The sequence below is a fragment of the Triturus cristatus genome, chromosome 3_1, assembly GCF_964204655.1.
Source record: "Triturus cristatus chromosome 3_1, aTriCri1.1, whole genome shotgun sequence".
Lineage (NCBI taxonomy): Eukaryota > Metazoa > Chordata > Amphibia > Caudata > Salamandridae > Triturus > Triturus cristatus.
In genome coordinates, this window is record NC_140583.1 from 232,023,011 (window position 1) to 232,048,602 (window position 25,592).

At 44.1% G+C, this 25,592-nt stretch overlaps 1 protein-coding gene across 1 annotated transcript in view; it reads left to right on the top strand.

The window, feature by feature from the left end:
- ADAM10 (ADAM metallopeptidase domain 10) overlaps positions 1–25,592 on the top strand; it is a 508,880-nt gene that overhangs the window by 121,581 nt on the left and 361,707 nt on the right. The window contains exon 2 of the mRNA XM_085643752.1: positions 6,664–6,814. Coding sequence (XP_085499878.1) covers positions 6,664–6,814 — 151 coding nt within the window. The remainder of the gene's footprint in view (positions 1–6,663; positions 6,815–25,592) is intronic.

Here is a 25,592-nt window from a genome sequence, read left to right on the forward strand (position 1 = left end):
TGGGGAATTAGTAAAAGTTATTTTCAGATTGGGGGGGGGGGGGTGGGCAGTCTACATTCCTTAAATAAATAAAGTTAGCTGGTAGCATTCAATCAGCAGTTTAAACATTTACTTGGATAAATACCGACCTCGAATACAGTGTCTCGTTTTCCTCAAAGTATTGATTGGAAACTATAAAAGAGCCTTTTTTTGCTCCAAATAAAAACTTTGGGATCTTCCTAAATAAAACCCTGCTTTATGAGCCTCGTTCTCAAGCAGATGAGAAACCATATTCTTTCAATCTGGATGCATGTTGCAGCCTAGGACAGTTTATTTTCTAGAGGCACTTTACCTTGCAGACCCCTTTCCGTGTGCCGGGACACTGCCTGGAGCAGCCGTGCGCTCTATAAATACCTGCTAACATAACAGGCATTACACCTTTTTTTGTTGGTGTTCAGGAGTCTGTATCTTATCTCATGCTTTGAAACTTGTAACTGGACTGTCTCTCCCATTACTCCTTTCTTACCTTTTCAGTACTCTGCCAACATCTTTACTCAATAGTCTCAGAGATGCCCCAAGGAAGACTGACTGTTCAGTTTCAGGGCCCACCTTTCGAGCTGCACCATCGTCCTAACAGCTTAAACAATTAGGGCCATGAACATTGGGATCTAAGATCTCCCCAGCATGAGAAGCATGAAGAGGACTACACAGGAACTAATCTGTGATCTCCAAGGCTTTAGGGTAAGCAAGTCCTTCATGGATGCCCCCTACTCCAATCCAAAAGACACACAAATTATTAGTCAAACATTCAACCCCAGTGAAGAGGTCTGGGTTAGATCCATAATTCTTTTTATTACCATGCCACCCCAGTTTGGACCCAGCATATGCAAAACAGTCTTGACCCTGCTCCTCATGGTAAACGATCTGTCTATACTGCCAAGGCAAGTCTTCCCTGGACCAGAAACTAGCATCCTCGGACTGGTTTCTGGTTATCACCCCTCATCAGCCAGGCTAGCTCGATTAGGCTAGCTTCAATCCAGTGGCACAGTGAGCCTGGGACCCACGTTTGGGCATACCCAGCACACTTCGAGCAAAACAAGCAAAAGACACACAAATGATAGATGGAATGCAGAACAAGTCAAACATTCACCCCGCACTCGAGATCTTGGTTAAATCCATAGCGCTTTTGCTCTCCATGCCACCCCTGTTTAGACCTAGCCATATGCAAATTTACCCTGTGCCTCATGGGAACAGTCTAGCCCAACTGCCAAGCCAGGCCCTCAAATCCAGCCTGCATCAAACTCTTATTGTGAAACCTGCACAGAAATGCCATCCAAAAATGCTAATGTGGAAACCCATGCTCAAGAGTCTGTCAGACTCCTCTGAAAATGCCCCGGAAAGGACTCTGGAAACGCCCTAATGACAGGCCAGACAGGGAAAGCTCGGTTTGCACAAACTCCACTGTTACCAGCCTGTTTGTTTCTTTTGAAGGTTGTAGCTCTGGTGTACCCCGTCGCTCTGAGTCAGGCGTTATCTTTTGGCTTTAATAGGATAAGGTGTGCGCCCAGGAGGAGTACGTATTTAGTCTCAGGCTGATTGCAAAACTCCATTAACCTTCTGTCGATCCAGTTCCGATAAATTGCACAATTATAGCTTCTGATTCGCCGCTGACACGTTTGATTAGCACAAAAACACGAGCTGCATTCACTCAAAGTTAATTTGCCGCAGACTCGCGTTGTACTTGAGGTTCCAATTATGTAAAGGGCTGTGCAATGTCTGTACATCTGGGACCATAAAAATCGAAGGTGTAATTTGATTTCCAGTGGGCCAGTGTTTTGAAAGTTCTAATGTGCCAAGCATGTTTGGTCCTCAAATAACCCGTAAAATGCAATCTAAATTCTTGACACAACTCGAACTTAAGTAGCACTGTTATTTTTGTTAATTTTATGCTGCCTTCATGTGGGATTGGATTAGGGTTTTGTTTTTAAAAAGAAAATGCACAGTTACGGGATTTTAGCCCTGTCTGAGAAACTAAGGCAGACATTTAGCATATAATTATCAAGTAATTTACATTGACAATGGAGTGTATTTTTAGTTTTTTTATGACATTGCTAAAGCAGGCTCAGAGTCGTCATTTGTGCTTTTGGCTGGACTGCCCGATGGATTCTGCCGTCCATAACCCATCAGCAGTCTTTGAATTTACACGAACACTTGCATCAGATGAGCTGAGCTCTCAGCGGGTACGTTGTAAAACATTCAGTTAATTGGTGCGAAATTCACATGATTTGCCAAATTTCACAAATTCACACTGATCAGTTAGCTGAAATACAGAAACACCTTAAAACTTGACATGTTATATTCTCAAGGGAAAAACCCAGCACGGTAAGTAGAGGATTGCACGTTCAGTGGGTCTGACTGCTGCTAATGATGCTTTTTAGCGTCTCATCAGGATGCAGCCACCCTATAGGGCTCAAATTGGAAATGTGACTGCTCTTATTCAGTGATTTAGAGGGCATTATCAAGGAAGCCTGTAACCAATGTACGCAGTGGTCTGCTCATCTGTTGGTGCTGGGTGGACCCAAGCAAAAACCAAAGGAAATGATGGATGGAGTGTTGAACATTGCAAGCACTCACCCCCAGTCAACTGATCTGGGTTTAATCCATCACCGTTCTTTAGCACACTCTGCCACCCCAGTTCAGACATGGCCATTTGCAAATCAGTCTGACCCTGTGCCTCATGGGAACAGTCCAGCCCGAACTGCCAAGCCATGCCTTCCCTGGACCGGAAACAAGCTTCCTAGGACCGGTTTCTGGCATTTCAGCCATCTTCAGCCACCCTACAAGACATTTACAAAGGGATGCCATGGGTTGCTACACTGTCACTCCTTGGTGAACCCTAACAAGCAAAGTCTAAAATCTGCGTGGTACTTATAATTCTTGATGAGAGTGGTGAATGGTTATGTGTTAGAGCTTCCTTGATTTCTGGCTTACTCTTCGTTGTGTTTAGTCTAGAGCAGTTGTTATTAAACTGGGGTCCACTGGCCTATAGTTTTTGAGTGAGTGCACTCTAGGTTGTTACTTTGGGGCGCCGGCTGACTGACTAGTGCATGCCTATGGATTTCCCCGCTGCTGTTCCTGGGTAGACTCTCTTTTTAAGATCATTAATGATGGCCGCATATTGGTGTGCATTCTTGTAGGTTGCTTTGTCACGGTTTAACATTCAGCATTCGCTATGGCTGCTTGTATTCATTGCATGCATACATGCTGTGGGCTCCTCTAAGATCACTCCTGGAGTTATTCTGTATAGTCTCATAAGCAATAAAATAATGTAAAATGCATGTTCTCCTTCTTACACCTCTTCCTGGTAGGCGAAGCGACCTAAAACAGGATAAGACCACCATCCAAGCCACTTGCACCCAACACCACAGCATCTTCCACACAGGCTATGCTGAAGTTAATCTGAGACCCATTGTCCTCCATTCCTTACGTATTGTAATCTCCATCCTATAGTAAGAATCCAGTATAGAGATAATTGCACTGGCTTGTTTGGCAAGGATTCATTTAGGTTTTATCAAGTCTGGTTGTCTTAGTTAAAACCACTAATCATTTCTTGATTGACTTATTAGGGTGGCTCTGTGTACAAGTTACAATTGAGACGACATCTCCTGGATGAGATCCACACAACACTGCAAATCTATTTGGAATTTATTTGGCGGGGATTTAGATGTTTCTGTCTCATTTTCTCCATGAGGAGTGCATGAACTGCAAATCAACATTTAGTTTTTTTTGGTTCATATAGGTTAAGTCATCTTGCTTCTCTCCATTCCTCGACATGAGAGAGATGGGATGAGACTCGGAAGGAATATAGTATTAATAACACAGAAAAGCATCATTTGAGTATCATCTGTGGGCTTTTGGCTTGTAATGCTGTTACGGTTCCACCTCTCTTTAGTTCTATCTTGGGTGCAGCTAATGTTTTGTACACATGTTTCTGGCTCAGTGTTTCAATTCATGTTATAAAGGGAAATCTGTTGAACTATAATGTATCTAATATATCTCAGTTTTCTAATTGTGTTAGAATGATGGCAGTAGTAGCTTGTAAAGCTGTTTTATAGGAACGGAAATGCCAGGATTGTGGTACTTAGGCTTGAGGTTTACTTACAACATGAATTTCAAAAGATATAATTATAGGGGCACCCTTTAAAAATGTCTTTATTGTATTCAGTAAATAGTGTGGGTGGCACAAATGAAAGAACAAAGCTGTGTTAATGAGTTACATCCATTTTTGGCACCCATTTAGGCGCTCTAGTATAATGGCAGTGTGTCAAGATCCATTGTTCCTTGTCTGAGGTAGCAGTCTCTGCATCTCAAGGGTGGCGAAGGGAGATGGAAAGGACTCTAGTTAACTTGTGTAGGTTGATGAATCAGCCTAACATTAGTACACTTAAGCGTGAGACGATCGGACATTTTTGTTTTACTATTCGCCATGGAGGCTTTCTGTTGCAAAGGCACACTCGCCATCTGCTGCCCGTTCCACCACCTCATCCTGAGAGGCGCCTTGTTGCAACTTTCAGGACAGGCCATTTTTGCCATCCAGTACACAATTTAGTGAAGAAGTTTGTACAATAGGATAATGGAAGGCGTATGGTCTGCATAATACAGATCTGCTAATTAACCATGTGACTTATTGGGATCGGCTTCATGTAAAAATTTAACTCAATATGGCATACCCACTGTTAGTAGGTCTGTTAACCCATATTTCTCATTTGTGAACTCCAGAGAGTACTACTGCCCAGGCACAAAGGACCTGCTCAATAGCAAGCTTCTGTTCTCTCTGTACTAAAATACTTTACAGAAACTTTCAGCATCTGCACAAGCGTACACCAGGTTGTAATTTGAAGGAAGAAGTCTGTGAAGTTCTGGTTGAGAGAGTTACCACTATCGATGATGTATCCGGGCGCCCTGAGCAAATGGTTTATCTCTCCAGGTTCATATGCTGCTTCAGGAGCCATCCATTTTCTAAGTTATGCATTTATAACATAAAGATGAATAAGTCATACCTGGAAGATGTGTGGTGCAGCGGCCAGGACTTCTGACTCCGGAACACGGAGGCTCACAGTTCGATCCCTGACGGCAGGTTAGCCCAGCACCTTGTGACTCTGGGCAATATCTCGCCTAATCTTCCCGACTGCCCCCAGCGGCGGGACACCTCTCTGGGGGTAGCTGTGCGCTTTACAAATGCTGGTATTAGGTATTAAGTACCCTTTAGTAGATAGCCGCAGGCGATCTAACTCTCCAGTGTGTGCATTCAAGAGCACTGAGCATCATTACACAAGCAGCTCTTCAAGTGAAGGGATGGGGGCTTTGGAACAGCTTCATGGTGTAATGAGTGCTGTGCTGCTATTCAACTCTTCATTTAGCTCTTGCCTCTGGAACAGAAGTTTTTCAAAAGGGAATGTGTTCTCCAGACTTAAGTCTGCCAATCCTTAGCCCCTGGCCTGCTCTTCTCCCCAGGCTCGCTAAAGGATAGACCTCTGCCTTGGAGTGTGAGGTAAGTCATGGGCACAGTACTCAGAGCGTCTTGGTCATTCTGCAGCGGGTTATGTGGGATGCTTTCACCCAGCACCTGCAAACTGGGTGATGCGCTTTTTGTGAAGAGAATTAACTTTGTCAACATATTAATTCCACACAATGTTCTGAATTTCAGAACTTTCGAAACATTTGGGTTTCCCTACAGCGCTACAAAATTATGGTTCCACTAAAATGTTTAAGGTAATAAGATTAGACTCTTCCCCCTTCAGACATGATGGATATTTGTTCATCAAAGTATGACTAATACCCACACTTTTAATCATTAAATATGAGATCTATTTTCTCCTAGCATTTGCTACATGGTGGTGGTGATCAATAGTATTAGGTTTGTAACCGCATATTTTGCGATGATGAAACCTCTGTCCATTGCCATAGTGATCTATGTTATTGGATCAAAACCATTTAATACCATAGATGATAGGTACTGCCTGCGTGATAAAGTCTTTATTCTGGAAGCACCATCACAATATTTTTAATTTTTGTTCATAATCCCTCAGTGTTGCTTATGGTTGTCAAAATGCCATGATGAACTAACTGGTGTAGTTGTAAATTTTTTATACTTGCTTCCTCCTGTTCTGCCTCCACTGGTATTCCGCTCACTGTTACACAAAAAGACCAACATTAGATGAGTTGGTGGAGGGTTTTATAGCGCTTGAACTCAAGATGGTTATCTAAGCACTGCGATTTGCTGCGCTTACTGAACATTACATAGGAATTGTGCACTGTAAACTGGATATACTACGTTAAAGGATTTTGTCTTGCAAGTTCTCTGAAAGGTTCTGCCTCTAGGATGGAGAAAAGATATTGATTTGTAGTTACCATATTGTATCTTGTACCTTCTTGTATCTGGTAGTGATAGAGAAATTCTCTGGTGAAGCTCGTGGTTGGAGTAGTCTGAGGAACAAACGTTTTCCTCTGTAGTAGGTAGTGTTTGAGCAAAGATGTTTGGGGATCTAAAGTTGACTAAATGTCTTAACAATTAGCTTCTGTATTGTCTTGTAGAAGGCTCTGGTTTTGGCCAAGCCCTAAAGTGTTTGACCTGTTGCAATGAAGAATTAAGTATTTGTAACGGTTTCCTTATTCTTTCCACAGGTCAGTATGGGAGACCCCTGAATAAATTCATCAGGCATTATGAAGGCTTGTCCTATGACACGGATTCCTTACACCAAAAACACAATCGTGCCAAAAGAGCGGCAAGCCATGCTGAGCAGTTTGTACACTTAGATTTCCATGCACACGGAAGGTAAGGCCACTTATCTTTGAATGTTCTGTATGTTCAGTAGATATGTAACAAGGTACATAAATGTTATGCTTTCCTCATGTTAATGGCAGTCAAGGCATGCCCTGAATTGTCATGTCTTGTCAGTTCTAGTGACCCTCAATTATAGTAATGCTTGGGATTTCTACCATTTTGCCATCATTGGTTTATGGCTACCTTCATCTTTTGTTTAGCAGACCACGGCTCATCAAAGTTATTGGAATGATTGACAGGCTTAAGCGATGGAAGGTATCTTTGTCAGATACCGAACTTTAAGTCTCCACTAGAGTTCAGGTGGTGTGCTTCTATCTTTCACAGCCTCTACTGCGTTAAGCAGTGGTACAGTGGTTTTCAATGAGCAACAGGGGGTATACAGGTATACTATAGATATCTTTAATGTCATTATTTTATTATACACTTTTTAACTTCAAAATTTAATGATACAGTTTTAACTGTTAAAGGTATGGGTCTTTGTTTTAGTTTGGAACTTCTGTAAATTGTGCCAAAGCACATTATTAAGTCATTTAGTTGCAGTATTCAGAAATGGCCATTTATAAAATGGAAAGCGTTTTCAAAACTTGGAAAATTTGAATCCACATTTGCTATGGTAGTGATGTAAAATCTTCAATTGTTGAAAGTGGTAAGCAGTTTCTTAACGCTTATTTATTGCAGGTAAATGTCCTGCTGCAAAATTTATTTTTGGGGAATGTATTTATTTGCATCTTCTGAAGTACATTACAAAACCACATCATATATTCAAAGCATATCATTTCTGTTTTCTGTACAAGCAGAGCGGAATCCGGCAATATTTCCTGTCAACGAGATCCCCCCTTCCGCACCACTCTCTTACCTTCTAGCGGGGCATATTCTGTGAGGCCCTCCATATCAATATGTTGTGCCCGCCAACCATGTTTCAATTGTAGATATTGTAAATGTTGCGTCTTGTTCATTTCGTACTCCATCTGGAGGAGCGAGAGCGTCACCAGCTCCTTACGATATATTATGTCTTTTTGCTGAGAAATGCCCACCAAATCCCATGTCTGAAAACCTTTCAGCTTGGAAAATTCCTTAAGTCGTGCTCCCACCCAGAGCGGGATTTTCTTGGTCACCCTACCATCCCATTTAATGCGCCTCTCTGCTTTCTTCCATGCCAGTATCACAATGTGAGTGGCCAGCATCATTTTTGCGATTCCCGTGCCTCCGTAAAGATAATGGGAATATGTTGTTCTGAGGAACTGTGTGTGCTCAAGCGCGTATGCGGGGTGGTCCCTATCTCCGAAGGCCCATTCATTAACTACTATCAAATAGGATGCCCAGTAGTAGGCTCGGAGGTCCGGCAGGGAAATGCCGCCGCTGTATTCGTTACTTTGTAGCTTTCCCAGGGCCACCCTAGGGGGTTTCCCTCCCCAGAGGAACTTTCTCAGGATATCATCAATTTTAGTGAACACCTCTTCTGGGATTGAAAGATAGGTATTTTGTAAGACATATAAAAAGTTTGGTAAGGTTATCATTTTGAAAAGCGCGGCTCTTCCAAGCAGCGTCAAGGGTAGTGAGGCCCATCGATCCGCGTCTACGCGGAATTCCCCTAGCACCTTTATAAAGGTTCCGCTCCAACGTCAGAGGCTTATCTAGTGTAATGTAGATACCTAAATATTTGATCCCAGTGGGTGCGACCTGTAGTTGGCTGGGATAAATAGTATTCCCCACATCCTGCCCTGCCGGATAAACGCATGATTTTTCCCAATTAATTCTGTACCCTGCATACTTGCCATAGTCCTCACAGCTCGACATATTAGGGAGCATCGTTTCATGGTGTGTGACATATAGCAGTATGTCCAGTATATAGAGAAATGCGTTCATCAAGGTCATCGTTGTCATTTACTCGCAAGCTAGTTATGTGTGTGTGGATGCGCTCGAGTGACACATGCAAGGGGTTCCAGAACCACTGCGAAAAGCAGAGGAGATAAGGGGCAACCCTGTCTGGTGCCCCTTTCTATTGGGAATTTCCTAGATGTAACCCTGTTGACTCTGACCCTCTCTAACAGTCCTTCGTACAACATTGCTATCCACCTCCTGAACTCTGGACCAAATCCCAGGCTATCCAATACGGCCATAAGAAACAGCCAGTGAACCGTGTCAAACGCCTTCTCGGCATCAAGGGTCATTATGAGATGTTGGTCAGTCCTATATTGCACTATCTCCAACCAATTGGAGACTCGTCTGAGATTGTCTCGTCGATCTCTTGGGTATAAAGCCCGACTGGTCCCTATGGACAACTCCAGTGATGACCCGAGTTAATCTATTGGCCAACATTCTGGCCGAAATCTTAGTCTCCATATTTATGAGGGAGATGGGACGATACGAGCCACACCTTTGTGGCGGCCACCCTTCTTTGGGTATCACCACAATAGTGGCGGTCCGCAGATCTTCGGGGAGTGCACCCACTTCCCGCGCCTCCAGGTACATCTGCAGGAGATGCGTGGTAAAAAGTGCCCCATGCTGTTTAAAAAATTCTGGTGGGAGCCCATTAGGACCCGGGGACTTAACTATTTTCATCTGACCTATGGCTTCTACAATTTCTTCCTTTGACAGCTTTGCCTCCAGTGCTTGTGATTCACTGGACTCTAGTCGAGGGAGCTGTATAGATTGTAGGTATGTGTGAATCTGCTCAGTGCCTGCTAGGGGTCGTTTTGCATAAAAAGCCTCTTAATATCCCGCAAAGGTGTGCGCTATTGCATCCCGGGTTACGTGGACCTGACCTCCTTCCGTCTGTATTCAGGCTACCCATCTGCTTTCCAGCTCTTTCTTGCTGAGCCACGCGAGCAGTCTACATGTTTTATCACTTGCGTCATAAAGTCGTCTATGCATGGCCTGTATTGCGTGTTGCGCGTCCTTTTTGGCTAGCGCCAGGTATTCCTGCTGCAGGAGCTTAAGCCATCTCAGCTGGAAGAGGTTGTCGCCTGTAATGACTTGCGATTCAGCCTGCAGGAGCTGGGCTTCAATTCTCGCTACCTCCTCATTCCCTTTAAGTTTCTTATGTGCGATAATATTCTGGGCTCTGTCCCGGAGGACGGCTTTATAAGACTACCACAAAACAATGGTGGAATCCACTGACCCCCACGGTTTCCCGGAAGTATAGCTCTGTGTCCACTTTAATCTCTTGGGCCACCTGTGGGTCTTGTAATTCCCATGAATTCAATTTCCATTCCCTAGTCTGGTGTCGTGTCCGAGCCCTAACGGTCAGTGGTCTGAGATACCCCTTGCAAGGTATTCAATCCTTTGTATTTCCCCTACTTCCCCTGCCAGGGTGAATATGTAGTCCAGTCTCAAAGGCCCTATGGGCCCCTGAGTAAAAAGAATACGCTTTAGTGTGGGGGGTGGTGTCTTCGCCACAGGTCAGTAAGTGTCCGTGTATCTGCAAATCATTTGAGTGGTGTTTCCTTGGGGCCCCCCTGTTGGGCTGTCGTGCGATCCCATGTGGGGTCCATCACATGGTTAAAATCCCCTCCTATGATGTGGGTGTGGGAACCTGCCTCAAGAAGAATGGCTGCAAGTTTGTCCATCGTTTGCTTCTGTAGCCGAGGGGGTGCATAAACACTAATAAATGTGAAAGGCCGTCTATCCCAAAGCCCCTGTACTGCCACATATGTTCCATTAGGGATTACTCCAAGTGCGCTCTATCCTAAAATTGGTGAGAGGAGTTGGCCTAATGGCTAGGGCGCTCGACCTCGAATCTGGGGAACTGGGTTTGAGTCTCTGCAATGACACTGAACATCCTGTGATTCTGGGCAAATCACTTAATCTCCCTGTACCCAAAGAAAAAAAATTAATGTGTCCTCATGTCATGCAACTGGTGCTATGTAAAGCGCTCTGATACCAGATTCGGGTCAAGTTCGTGCTATATAAAACTCTGTAAAATAATAAATGGCGGGTTTTTCCTTATTAATATGGCAACGCCCCCTTGACCCCGTGGAGAACCCCGCATGTGCCATTGTAGTGTACGGCCCCAAAAATTAAATCTCGTGCCCTTTAGGTGTGTTTCTTGTAGGAGAATCACATCTAGCTGTAGCCTTTTACAGAACAACGCCACCAATCCACGTTTGACCTTATTCCCCATCCCGTTGACATTCCAAGATAAAACTGAGTAAGGGGCCTGATTAACTGTCATTCTTGCTAAATCTCATCATACCGTGTTCATCCCTCTGCCCCGTGTCTCCCTCCCTCCTCCCCTTTCTGAGTGGTTGCAACTGGTACATTCCTGCTTTTTCCCAAAGAACTGTGGTGATCCTCCTTCCCCCCCCCCCCCCCCCCCCCCTCCATCTCCCCACATTCACCCCTCACCCAAGTGACTCTCCCTCGGGTCAACTTGACCAACTTTGTCATCTGGATCAGGAGAGGTCTGTCGCCCCCCCCTCCCCCCACCTTTAAGCCCGCAAACTCTCTTCCCACCGCCCCCCATGAAAAGATCGCTCGCCCTCTTCACACCCTCCAACAACTAAAGTCTCAGTTGCTGCGCCTCAGACTGCGTTCAAGGCTGGGAGGGCGATCCAACAGGCGAGCCGATGCAGTAAGAACCAAGTCCCACCTGACCAAACTCAAAACGAAATAAAGAATCCAGATAGAAGACCAACAATCGTCCAAAAAACAGGGGAAGGGGAGAACAGACAAAGCAGACAATAGGAGGGGGGTTGGAGGAGGGAGAACAGAGAAACACAAAGGGGAATAAATCAAACTAAGCTCAGATACACCAAAAGAGAGGACTGCACACGTGGAGAGGCGTGAGAGCCCTTCCGTCTGCTTACTGCCTATTCAGTTCTCTGTGCCCAGCACTGCTCAACATTCGGTAACATCTTCAGGTCTTGTTTGCCTTTCTGCGCCAGTTGTCAAGTCTGTCTCTCCTGGGTTTTCCAGAAGAGTAATGTTCTGCATTAGGGGATGTTCATCCTCTGAGTCCGTGGTAATATCTTGATCCGTACAGTCTGCCGAGCTGCCTCTGCCTGCCTTCGTCGCTCGTGCGGCAAGTCTCTCCGTCAAGTGCTCTCCGAGGCTCTCGGCGTCCGGCCTGTAGCTCCTCTTGTGTCATACGGTGTGGTCCTGTTGTGTTTGTATTGCCTCTTTCTCTCCATTCCATCCTCTGTGCCCTGGGTCTATTACTGCGTCTGATCGTAGCCTTTCCGCTGAGCGAACGCTGAGCCCCAGGGGGTCAGAGCATAGGACGTTCCTCTATCCAGTGCCAGGCCTCTTTGAGTGTAGTAAAGAACACTGTTTTGGCCTGATATATCAACTTAAGTTTGGCCGGGAAGAGGAGCGTGTAAGTGATCTGCATCTGCCTCAGCTTATCTTTGACCGACTCAAACATTTTGCGTTGTTTCTGGACCTCACGTGAGTAGTCCGGGAATACCATGATTTTAGTGTTTAGTCGGATTTCTCCTTTCTTTTGGATCCCTTGAAGGATGAGGTCTCAGTCCTGGTAGTTGAGGAATTTCGCTATCAGTGGTCTTGGCGTCACCCCCACTGGAGGCCGAGCCCCTAGAATGCAATGTGCCCTCTCAATAATGAAGCAGGACGAGAAGTGCACCTCCGGTAGAGAGTCCAGTATCCACTGCCTCAGGAAGGCACCAGCATCTGTCACTTCAATGTTTTCCAGAAAACCATTAAAGCGTAGGTTGTTCCTCCTCGCCCTGTTTTCAGCATCATCCAACTTCCATAGCATGTCCTTCATAGCAGTCGTCAATTCTGTGACCTCCTTCCGGAGTGTATGTGTTGTATGTTCCACTTCTGATATTCTTTGTTCTCCCTGCGTGACTTTCCCGGAGACATTCCACAGATCCTGGCGAAGCAGATTGACATCTATCTTAATGCTATCAATTTTGCCCTCCAGCGCCTCTCTGGAGGAACGGATTTCCTGAAGAAGAAAATTATTGTCTGGCACCTCCATGGCAGCTGGCGCGGGAGGATCTGCCCCCTGCAGGGGTTTGGCAAATTTGTCGAGCTTACCTTGTTTCTGCGTTTTATGGTCTTTGTCTCTCGCCATTGGTACTCGCTCTTCTCACTGTTCGGATTCCGGAAAGACACCTTTCTGATGCTATCTAGGTCAGGGAGGCGCTTCCTATGATAGCTCTGCTCCGGGGGGTGCTACGTTACCCTGCAGGGCCTGCCACCGTAGTGCTCCTGTTTCCACTGATTTGTCTCTCCTTTCTTATCTCTCAGCCTGGCCGCTTCCAGAGTCTACTGACGTCCTCCGTCGTCATCTGTCAGGCGAAGTGACCGGATATCTCACTCTATTCCGGCTGTTTTCTGTGACAACTTGGATGGGGTTGTGCTCCCACTGATGTTGTTCATGGGGCAGCAAGTGCCCCACAGTGAGGATGTTGTGTCCACACCCCCCCCACTGCACCTGGTCTACCCGTCTCCTTATGGGCTTTCATGTGTGTATCCTGGCCCCCACAGGATCGCACAGCCACCGTGCCACTTAGTTTTCTCAGCCGGGGGACTTCTGTCCCTCAGTTCCACTCGCGCCGATCACTTTACATGCAGTCTGCTCCCTCCTGCCGATAGTTTGCACCTCGCTGATGCTATTGAGGTCAAGGACTTGCTTCCTCTAAAAGGTCTGCCCAACGGGTCGCCTCGCTACCCCGCAGGGCCTTCTGCTTATCAGTCACACACCACTCTTATCTCACACCACTGCCTCATCCAGTGCCTGCTGACGTTATCCGTAGTCTTCTGTCAGGCAGGTTGACTGGCTCTCCCTCACCCTCTATTCCGGCTGTGGTCTTTGTCCCCTTGGTTGGAATTGCGCTCCAGTCAGCGTTTCCCACATGGCAATATTCGTCCCGCAGTGAGGGTGTAATTGTCCCCCCTCATCTCTCCCCCACTGCACCAAGCCTACCCGTCTACTGAGGGGCCTTTGCGTGTGTGTCCTGGCCAACACGGGATCGCACAACCACCTGACCACTTCAGCTTCTCAGCAGGGGAACTTCCCTCCCGCAGCCACGCTCGCGCCAATCGCCTTGCCTGCAGTCTGCTCCGTCGAGCTCCCTCGTGCCCGCATGTATCGCCGATGTCCTCCCTCGGCGTCGCGCGGGCAGTGCTTCAGCTCAGGCGGGGGCGCCTCGACTCACTGCGGCTTCCCACCTCTTCCACCACGTCTGCCTCTAGGCAGCTCTCTATGCTGCAAATCCTGCCCTGCGGCTCCTCCGGGCCCACCTCTGTCGTGATAGCACCCCGCTGCGCAGAGTTTAAGTGTCGCCCAGCACGCTCTCTACCGGGGACCTCCATCTGGCTTCTCCCCTCTCCGGTTCACGGGGCATCCACTTAAATCAGGATATATCGCGGCCTACCCGTATCTGCGTCTGCCACTCGTTGCCACCGCCTCTTTCCCTCCAGCGCTTCCTCCGCTACCATCCGACTGCTACGGCATCAGCCCCCACACCCACTTACTGCGGCAGCTCGTTCGTCACAGAGGTCGGCGGGGGTCCCCGATATCTACCGCCCTCCAGGTATTCTCGTGCTCTCAGCGACCTCACCAGGCACACAGCTCGGCTTCGCACAATCCGCCTCCTGGTACTTTCGGTTGCTCAAACTACGTCATTCCGTTCGGCGCCATCTTGCCTTTCAGGCTGGGTCTCCGTCGCTTGGTGATTTTCTGGCTACCAGGGAGCTCCTCGGGGCTCTAATGCCACCCACGACTGGCACAATGTGTTCCCCGACACTCGGATCGGGAATGAAGCGTTTTAGCGTGAATGCGAGCTCAGGATTTCATCCGGATCTACAGCGGGCTTGCAGAGCTCCAGCAGGACACGTCTTGTCGGCCATGCTGCTGACCACGCCCCCCTCCGTCTTGCTGCAAAATTGATCACTTTACAATGTGCCTGTGACAGAGCTATTCATTTGTAAATTAATAGGTTTGAGCTGCAAGTTCAGGGTCATGTCGGTCTCAATATACGATGGCCCTATGCCAATAAAGAACTTCACAGAACAAAATAAAAAACTATGAAGGTCTATTCAAACTTAAGATTCCTTGTAGAAAAAGTAGTTGGTCAAATTCAAACCTATACCAAGTGATTCAAATTACTAGAGGTATCTACCTAAGGTAATGTCAAAAGCAAGTAAATAGCTAGAACCAAAGTATAGTTCAGTAAAAGGATTAGCATAAATATGCTCAGTTCAAAAGTCAAGGAAAGTCGAAGTATAAATCGGTGAGCAGACTAACAGAGTCTGCACAGTTTGGAAAACAACAAAAGTCGATGTATAAAGCAGCAAGCAGAATGGCCTAGAAACTGCTCCATTTGACAGGCAAAGTAGGTCTGGCATACATCCCTAACAGGGATTTTGCTCTCGATATGGTGAGATCGTACATCATAACATAAGTTTTTACTAATAAAGTAACGTTTACATAGACCAATAATAAAGCAATAAAATATGAAGCATCAAATAAACATTTAGGGACGCCTAATTTCATGCATAATTATAATGAGGTATACATAAGAAATTAAGGAAATGTTAGTGTGTTTATGTATCTTTAATAATTAATGACTCGCTCTCGTTTGAGCATAGGCAAAAGGCCTTGATTGCAATATATGAAAATGACCCGGGTACAGCTTCTTTCTGAACAGACAAACTAATATCATTGTATTTTATCAAGAACTAGGCATGTGAAGAGCGCTTTCGTGTTGATCGTTTTCAAAATAGGAACAGTCTTGAACTTGTAAAGTCTCATTCATTGAAAATTAAAACTTTATAATTTGCCTGTCTGGATATCCGTGTAAGCTTATTGTGGCCGTGTCTCTGAGGCCTAGTTATACTAGCATAAACACATTTAAATCTTAAAGAGTTTTTCTCTTAATTTAACAATGTTCTGACACCTTTGAATCTTACTTAAAGAGATTCATTCCGCTCGGACACCAGATTCCATAAATAAATCCTTTATATACTTAACAGCTTTATGACGTGTTATGTTAACAATTTATCTTGCTGTTCGTATAGCCTTGTTGCACTGTCAGACTCCAGTCTGTTGCTCAATCAAGACAAACCATTTTTCTATTTTAGTAGGCTCAGTAATATTGTGGTGCATTTGTATTTTAGGTGCATGTTTCATTGTGGTATGATTGTGTCTGTGTAGCAGAGATGTCTAGCATATCAGGATGTGTCCACCTACAGGATGGTGTTTGCATAGCCTGCCTTGAAGAGTGTGCAGGAAGTGTACCGGGCTATGATGATGTGTTGGGATCCACACTATGCATTTAATATCGGTCAGCTGTGGGATCCAGAGATCTTTCCAGGAAGGTGATCCTGCTGAAAGCCGTTTTTCTGCGTAGGCGAGGTTGAGTCAATGGTTAAACATTTATTTCAGGGTGGCTATATTAAAGTAGTAAGGCTAGGCCTCGGTCGGTCACTAATCTTTATTAATGAGTGTTATGCAGTGACTGCATGCAATGGAGTTTGGTGATTTTGAATGTTAATGAAATGGCCAATGTTAACTTGGGCATTATATTTCTGAACTGGGTCAAATAATGGTCTCGGTCAGTGTTTTGTGCAAAAATAAAATTGTTCTGCCTGCTCCTACAGACCCATTTCGTAATGATCAGCGCCTCAGAGACACAGTCTCGGGACACGAAGTAACAGATTAGAGGATGACATCTCAACTTATCAAGATAGCTTCTACCCTTCAGTATTATGAATTGGCATCAAATCCCTCCATTTTAAGTCCTACGAGGACTGCTGATGCCTCCCTGGGTTTGGAATGAGTGACTGCGAGGGAGCGAGGTTGGGTGGTGAAGAATTGTACACTTTCCAGTCACCTAATGATTCTGGTCCATTTGGGCCCATGGTTTCTCCTTCACTGTTTCAGAATTGAATGCAAATCATATAATTGCTATTTGCTCTCTGTCCAGCTCATCATTAATTCTTTCAAATCTCTTTCCCCTCTGGTGTTCTTATCTGGTCACTCCATAGGCTGTGAGTATGGTATAAATTGTGTGTGTGTGTATGGTGAAGGGGAGATGATCTCCTTTTGAATTGCCCCTAGTCGTTCTCGAGCACGCTTGATTTTGAGGCAGAAAGAGATAATCAGTGTTTCCGGTATATCCAGCCGCAGACCCATGGGACAGCTGTTTCTAAGGAGTGACCCACAGTATGCGTCAGACAAATCTTTCTATCCTGTTGCCCTCTAGAGCTACAGCTCTACAAGCTGCAGGAAGAATATGATTCTGTTGCACCTGTTCTTTGCTGTTTCCACTATTTGGCTACTACATTCCTGATGCTGGCAGGATCATTCTGTTCCTCGCAAAGATCCGGATCACCTCTTTTTGTAGCCACCTTTCTGCCTTCTTGATCTCTACCTCAAATTGTAGTGGAGGGGATCAGGTGCCTCCTTTCGTTATAATCCTCGTGGCCAACCTCCAGGTTTGCAGAGTTATTCTAGTTTCTAAGCATTTTCACTCTTGGCATTAAAACTCCTCCGACTGCTTGGATAATGCTTCTTGATACCTGTACCTGCCCACACCAGTGCCCAGGATTCCTGCCCGCAGAGCCCTAGAATGAGGACTGATCTCCTGTACAAAGTATTTTCTCAGTTGCCCGGCCCTCTCAATGCTTCTGCTTCCCTACCTTAAAATATAGTTTGACAGTTTTTGTTTTGTAGTTGATGCATAATGCGGAAACTTTGTTTTTTTTTCATGTGATTTTATTTGCTTGCTGTTGACAAGGGACACAACTATTCTGTGTCTTTTATTAGTTGCAACAGGGCTTGTCAATCACTTTTTTAAAACCTAGTGCATTTATTTAACAACCAGTGTCACCTTTTTAGCCCCTCTTTTTAGGGTCCGTCCTCATTTTGAAGCAAAGAACTGAACCATAGACAATGCTTTAAGAGAACCCAGCTGCCTGGATGCGCCTTTTTCTCCCTCTCGCCAGCTCTGCATTTTAACTCTAACTTGGAGATGAGACAAACTACTTTTTGCAATCTGGTCATACTGTAGGGCTCGAACATGTTACACTCCCAACCCAGAGACTGCTTCTTCCTTAGTACTGTGAAGGCGTTCTCTTGTGATGTAAGGCAGGTAACAGAGGATTATCTTTGAAGATTGTTTATTAGTCTTAGTTGCAGGATGATACCCAAGTAAAGCAGCCCCACCAGGAGCAGCCTGCTCAGCCTATACTTCAACCGTCACACCTCACCACCCAGGCACGCAAATATTCCATTTCATCTCCATCACACCAACAGTCCACTCAGGAAACTCACACTGGCTGAGCAGCTAGGAGCCAAGGTAACGGAGGAGATGCATGAATACTTAAGCAGGATACTACACATTCCATCTTGATGCGGAGAGTGTAGGGCGAGTTTCCTGTCTCCACAGTTCATGGATAGACTTTGGACTCTGAGGTTGAGAGATAAAACGAGGCCCCTGGAATGGCCACAGACTAGCTAGTCTGCTTTGGTCCAAATTGTGGGGAGAAACCACCCTCTTTTTTTAATTTTTTTATTTTATTTTTATTGAGCAGATCTTAGGATTCATAAGTTCATGGTTACATAATCTGAGAAGGAAAAAAGGTAAAGAATCCAGTAATGCATAATCAATTTGATGGCTTTCATTTTTTTTAAAAAAACTTCGAATATAAGAGATTAGTAATTGGTGGCAACAGCAAATATCATCATAGTCCAGTATTGATCTGGTGCAAATCTTTTAAGATAAAGTACAATAATCAATACGGTTGCAAGTGTAAATAAATTTAGAAAAAATGCAGCAGTATAAAGAGCAAGATATTTCTAAAGTACAATACGAATCAGCTAGAACATTGATATAAAAAGTGAGTACTGTAGTCCCTCTCTGAATTTTTCTAAAGTAAAATAAGCAATAAGCTTACAGATGTTACTAAAATACGAAAAAAGTGCAACTATATAAAGTGCAAATGCTACCAAAGTGCAATACAATACAACTAGAACATTAGTTTACAAAGTAAGTACTACAGTCCCTCTTCAAACTTTTCTAGAGTGCAATAACCAGTGAACTTGCAAATGTTCCTGAAAAATATCCATAAAGTGCAACAATATAAAGTGCAAGTGCTTCTACAGTACAATATAATACTGCTACAGCATCGATATAAAAAGTGAATACTACAATCCCGCCTTAGATTTTTCTAAATCAATAAAAAACTTCCAATTCTTTTCAAATTTCCTGGATGCCCCAACCCGACTGGCAAAAGCTTTTTCAAATTCCCGGGTCCTTTTCATTTTGTTAAACCATTTCAAATGCGAGGGGACTAGATTTCCAATTCTGGAGAATTAATGAACGAGCTATAGTACAAGAAATAAATAGAAAAGTTTTCTCTGCCTCCGATAAGATTGTTCCATCTCGACATATTCCGAATAGCGTGGCCTCTGCCTCGAATGGAGCATGCTTACCGATTGATGACTAATTATCAGCAAAAATGTCCTCCCAAAAGGGTCTCAGCCAGGTGCACCCGAAAAAAATATGGTGCCACCCACCTGCCCCATCTGCCTGGCAACGAAAACACTTATTCTCAACTCCTGGAAATCTTTTTTCTAGAACGGCCGGAGTTAAATAGGAGAGCCATCGCGAAAGGAAGGCCATCCTTTAAAATTTGCCGCACGCTAAGATTTATTTCCTAGATGGCATATCGTCTCCCAGTCCTTCGGGGAAAGGATACACCCGGTCTTGCGATCTATTTTATCTAAATGACTCACCGACACGGACATTTGGCCCTGTTTGTATATTAGCCGGTACCAAATCCCCTCCCCGCTCACTCTGGCCCCATATAAAGCTACCATCAATTGATCAGGGGTGTCAAAGACACCATTAATTTTGTTTTTTAAAAGTGGACGATTTGTAGATATTAAAAAAAAAAGGGGGTTTTCGATGGCTTTCTGCCCGGGCCATTACCTCTTGCCAAGATATCACCCGATTTTGAATTATAAAATGTCTTAACTTGAGTAATCCACAACTTTCACAATTTCTGGTATGTCGAGATCGAAGTTGGAGACCACAGCTGGAAATTTCTCTCAATTCGGGTACTGGAAACCCGAGGAACCCGTCTTTTTAAAAAATGACTGGAGCCTATAAGCCACATCCTTCAACGTCTTATACCTGTTTTTTTTTGGAAGCTTAGAGGTTTTTAAAAATATTGGAATTTGCGAGTCACTTTCTTGAATCAAAAAAAAGCTATCTTTAATACATTTAGATCCCATGAGTCCCGAAATTAAATCTATGAAGGCTGCCTCGTAATACGTTCATAAATTAGGCAAGGCTAAACCCCCTTGTGCAGTAGATAGTTGAACCGCTGTCATTTTGACCCTTGGTACTTTCCCCAAACAAATTCTGTAAATAGACTTTCTAGTTCTTTAAAAAAGGACATATTTATCCTAATTGGAACATTAGTATAAATAAATGAGTAACGGCAGTTTAGACATTTTAATTAACGAAACTCTTCCTACTATCGATAAGGGAAATAAAAGCCATTGTTCCAAGAGTTTCTTAATTTTCTCCTTCATCCTTAAATAGTTCAATCTAAATAGCTGATGATATTGGCTAGAAACATATATCCCGAGATATCTAATTGTGTCTGATTTAATTGCTTGCCTCCTCAAGCAAGGTGGAAGAGAACTTAAGTCTGCGTTGAGGGCAAGAACTTCAGTTTTATTAGCGTTTATTTTATAGCCACCGATTAACTCAAACCTCTTAAATTCCTTTAAAACCAATTCGAAATTGTCTTTATCTGGGGTCAAGTATAAAATGACATCATCTGCAAAGAATTTCAGTTTAGCCATGCCAGTAATTGGAGGTTTAATCGCCATATTACGTATTTTAATTGCAAGTGGCTCGATTTTATATACAAAAAAAAAAAAAGCAAAGGCGAAATCTGGCAGCCCCGTCTAGTCCTGCGATTTATTTTTATAGTCCCAGCTTGTTTTAAATTAATGACTACCTGGGCCGTGGCTCCCTGGTATATATTGCAAAGCATATTGACCACCTGTACCAGGAAACCAAATCACTCAAGAATGAAAAACAAGGTTCTCCAGTTCACGAGGTCAAACGCTTTCTCTGCATCGACCATAACGATACAGGCCGGGGTTGAGTTCATATTCAAGAAATCCAAAGCCTGTATTAGGAACTGGGTATTCGCTGTTATTAATCTGCCCGCTATAAACCCGGCCTGGTAACTACCAATAGTCTCTTGAGCTGCAGATAAAAAACGCTCAGCCCAGACTTTGAGTATTTTATAATCTGAATTCAGAAGACTAATGGGCCTATACGAATTAACATCCGCTGGGTTTTCATCTTTTTTTAACAAAAGATACAATAATTGATTCCTTAAAGCTTGTTGGAACTAGGCCACCTCCTTTTTGCGTAGTTAAATAATTTTTTCAAAGGAGTGATCAGCTCCCTTAAGAAAACCTTATAGAATTCAATAGGGAATCCGTCCTGTCCACATGCTTTAGCCCCCGCTGTTGCTTTGATGGCTCCCGAAATCTCATCTGATTCCACAACTGATCCAACTAAACCCTTCCTGTTTTCTGATAATTTAGGAATATCCATATTTAAGAAATACTCCTGGATCTTCTCTTCCTCTTCCAGATATTCAGTAGAGTAGAGTCGGCGGAAGTGTTCCAGGAATATCTGGGGAATCTCACTACTATTGGCTACATCCAGACCTGTCAAGGGATCGGACGTTTTTGATATTATGGCAGCTTCTTGTTTTTTTCTGGTGGAGTTAGCCAGGAATGTACCTATTAACTGGCTTTACTCATAAAACCTTTGTTGGAACATTTGTGAGCTTCGGATCTCCTCCAAAACAAAAAAAGCACTCAGTGCTATTCTTGTTGGTTCTAGATGGTTAGGAAGCAACTGAATTTGAAGAGCATATTCCTTTTTCACCTCTAGTTGTAGTTCAGCTATTTTAGAATCCTTGTTTTAGCATGCGCGGCCGTAAAAGCAGTAATTTGACCGCGGGCAGCTGCCTTGAACCCACCCCAGACTGCAAAGGGCTCTGCTGTGTTCTCATTGATATCAAAGTATTCAAATATCCACTTTCTGAATTCCTTGACCCAGTCCTGATCCTGTAAGAGGAGACGGTCCATCTGCCACCTGGGCCGCTCACTACGTTCACTCCAAAGTGCCATTTCCAAGCCAACATACGCGTGATCTGAAAAAGGATTACACCCAATATCTGCCTTAAGAACTTGAAAAGATCTAGACATAAGAAAAAAAATCAATCCGCGATGCTGTTCGAAAACGGTGCGAATAACAAGTGAAATATTCTTCATCAAGATTCATTTCCCGCCATGGATCTATCAATTGATACTGTTCTAATGGCTTCCACTATCTTTTTAGTATTGGGTTTAAATTGTTTTTTATTTTTATTAGAGGTGTCTTTTCTCAGGTCCTGTATGAAGTTGAAGTCCCCACCAAAAATAAACTGCCCAGGAGCCCCTAACAAGCTCTTTTATCTTGACCAATGCTGAGGTATCATCAGAGACGGGACCGTAATAATTTATAAAATTTAAAAAAATTCCTTGCAGCCTTACTACCACCCAAATCCATCTGCCATGTATGTCCCTATATATTTGTAAAAATTCCCAAGGAAGTTGTTTAGAAAAATAAATAGAGACTCCTTTCATAGCAAGACCTGCAGATGCAAAAAAAACATTAGAGAAAACCCTGGGAACAAATAATTTAGGAGAATTAGATTTTAAATGTGTTTCCTGGAAAAATAGAACGTGAGGGTTAAAAGATGTCAACCATTTTATCAAAGCACCATGCTTCTTTTTGTTCAAAATTCCGTTTACATTCACTGATATGATCTTACATTTACTGGTTTCCATTATATTTTTCTACCGATGTTTTCAATAGTACATTCTCAGTATCTTCTGCTCTTGCTCTTTTTCCCCCTGCAGTGAACCCTATGTCCCCCCCCCCCCCCCCCCCCACCCTACCACCCTGAAAAAAAAAACAATCCCCACCCCGAAATGTGGAGAAACCCCTTCCAACCACGCTAACCACATTTCGCCCCACCCAGCTACCCTCATGGGTGTCATGAAATTACACCCCAAGTGACTCTCGCCGACCCAAGAACCCCCCCCCCCCCACCCCCCAAAAAAAGTTTCAAAGTAATCAAAAAGATAATTCCTTTTTTTCCCTTTAAATATCTCATCTGACTTTCTAGGTCTGTAAAAAGAGTATAAGAGTCCCCTCTATAATTTCCGAAAGTATTTATCTTAATACGAGCTAATAGCAAAATATTCTTCATTTCAATTAATAATGATAGTTATATTTTCCCTATCCAGCCCAATTTGTATCTTTTGGGGAAAGGAACCCTACATATTATCATTAGTTCTAGTAGCACCCCATACATTTCTATATTCAATCGCCAGACCCTGCTGAAATTTCTGTTAACAGAGCCTGAGCCTCTTCGAGGTCTGAAAACAAAGAACTTTCCCTTGACTAGAACTGAGTTTTGACTGTTGTGCAATTGAAGCTTGCGCACCGTGAGCTTTAAACAAATGCAACATTTTTACAAATTCTTTTCTCCTGCGTGCAGCAACAGCAGTCATATCGGAGAATATGCGACACTTATTAGTTTCATTCACGGAAAACTGTCTCTGCTGGATAGCTTTTGATAAAATCCTCTCCTTTATTCGGAAATCCGCAAAGTTCAGCAAGATGGTTCTTGGTATCGTAGAATTTGGGAAGGGTTGCGCTGGGACTCGGTGGGCTCTTGTAATTGTAAGGTCCCCTTCAAACTCGGGAAGGACATGCCGTTTAATGAATGAATTTACCTATAGGAGGGGTTGGGAACCTTCAATCCCCTCTGGAACTCAAACGATCTGGAGGTTGGACCTCCGCGAGTGGTTTTCAAGCTCCTCCAGTTTATTCTCGAGGTTGTTCTTCCTTTTGGCTACTTCTTTTACCTCTCCCATGGCCATGGTCATCTGATCCTCCAATACCGATATTCTAGCTTCTGCTTCCTGCAGCTTGGCAGGAAATCCCAACATCACCTATTCAATTTTCCCCAGTCTCTGATGCAGAGCAGCGATTTCCATGTGTTGCGTTTTTTTCATTTTGCGGACCTCTTCCAAGATTAAATTCAGCATTTCTTTGATATCTAACTGAAGAACCATCCCAGTCTCCACATCCAAACCATGATTGCTCAGTCGGCCGTCCGCTCTAGTGCTTGTAACTTCCGCCCTTACATCGAGCAGAGCCGGTACAGCTTCTGGTGCCAATTGCCCCTGAGATCTCGGTTGAGGTTGAGGTTGGAATTGAGCCTGGGAGGAACTTAACCTTGGCGTGGCTTTTCCCATTGAATTCATGGGGCTTGAAGATGTTGAGTACTGGCAATGTCTGTGCTGAAATTAAAACTTGCTGTGGATGCCGGACTCCCATGAGATCCAATTCCAAATTTCATTGTTATAGTTACGTTCTGATCCTTGGGAGTCAGCTCTTCTTGTGGTCCTATTAAAACCAGTCCTGACTCCAACAGCAGAGCACTTGATGCTTTGGGGGACTGAAGTCGCAGTTGGTGAGGGGGATTGTGACATTTGTAGAGGTGGATTTCTTTATAAACAGCGGAAAATCCCTCACTCCTTTTGCACTATTTCTTAAGCCATCCGTTATAACACATACCTGTTCAGACGTTGATTCGGGCAACGCCTTGCATTGTGGAGTGGCGGTAATGGAAGACTCATCTTCAGAGGTGTCGGGGGTGCTGTAAAGATCAGGGGGACCAGAGTTGTTTCCCTTTTCTTCCTCCTCATTGGCCGGAAGCGCAGCTTTTTTTGCCCGAGCCCGACGTGTTTTGATTTTGAGGCGGGCTGCTGCCACAGCATCTACTTTACCGGATTTATTTGTCATACCTACATCTTTCTGGTGTTTGTCCATTATTGCTCCTTCCTCTTTTTTCTTCTTTTTTGTTTTTTTAAGTATCTTCTTTTTCCTTGCTTATTGTTTTCTCACTCTACTTTTTCTCCTCCTCCCCTCTTAGCCAAACATAATGGAAGTCCTGATAGAAACCCTCTCCTCTCTTCCATCTTTTTTCTCTTTTTTTTTTTTCTTCACAAAAAAAAAAATAGCCAGCAAGTCTCTTTAGCGCTTTGAAGCCGGGCTCATAATGATCTACCTACACATTTCTTTTTTTTTTTTTTTTTTTTTTTTTTAAACCTTTATTCGTGCATCTTGAAAGAACAAATACGGGCCTACAACCTTCAGGCCGGCCACGATACAATGAAGCACTGATACCCACATTAAATCCCCCGTGCGTCAACAGTCAGGATTAACAACAAGTTATGGATCACATACTGGAGATATCTTTGACACTCGGGGAAGGAGAAGTGAAGGTTAATTTTAAGTTTTTAGATAAGTTTATCAAGAAAAAAGTCAATGAAGGATGGGAACAAAGGAGATTCGAGTCCGCAAGATAGCCTCACCACACGGGAGAGCAGCAACAGCATGAAGAGCAACAATTGAAGCAAAAACTCAAACAGTGAGGCGGTGCAGAAATATAACAGGATAGTCACATGAGCAAGTACGCACCCCTCCGGAGCCGCCCCCACTCGATCCACCCCGCACCCGGACCCAGAATCGAAGAAAGTAGAACACAGAGACATAAAGGAAAAAAGGCCCATAGAACTAATTAAGAACAGAGTATTACCCCCCCACCCTACACCAATGCGGAGGCTACGGCCTACCCCCCCCCCAGCATAGTGCCTGTCGCCCAATGAACCCGAAATATAGAGGAGAAAGAAAGT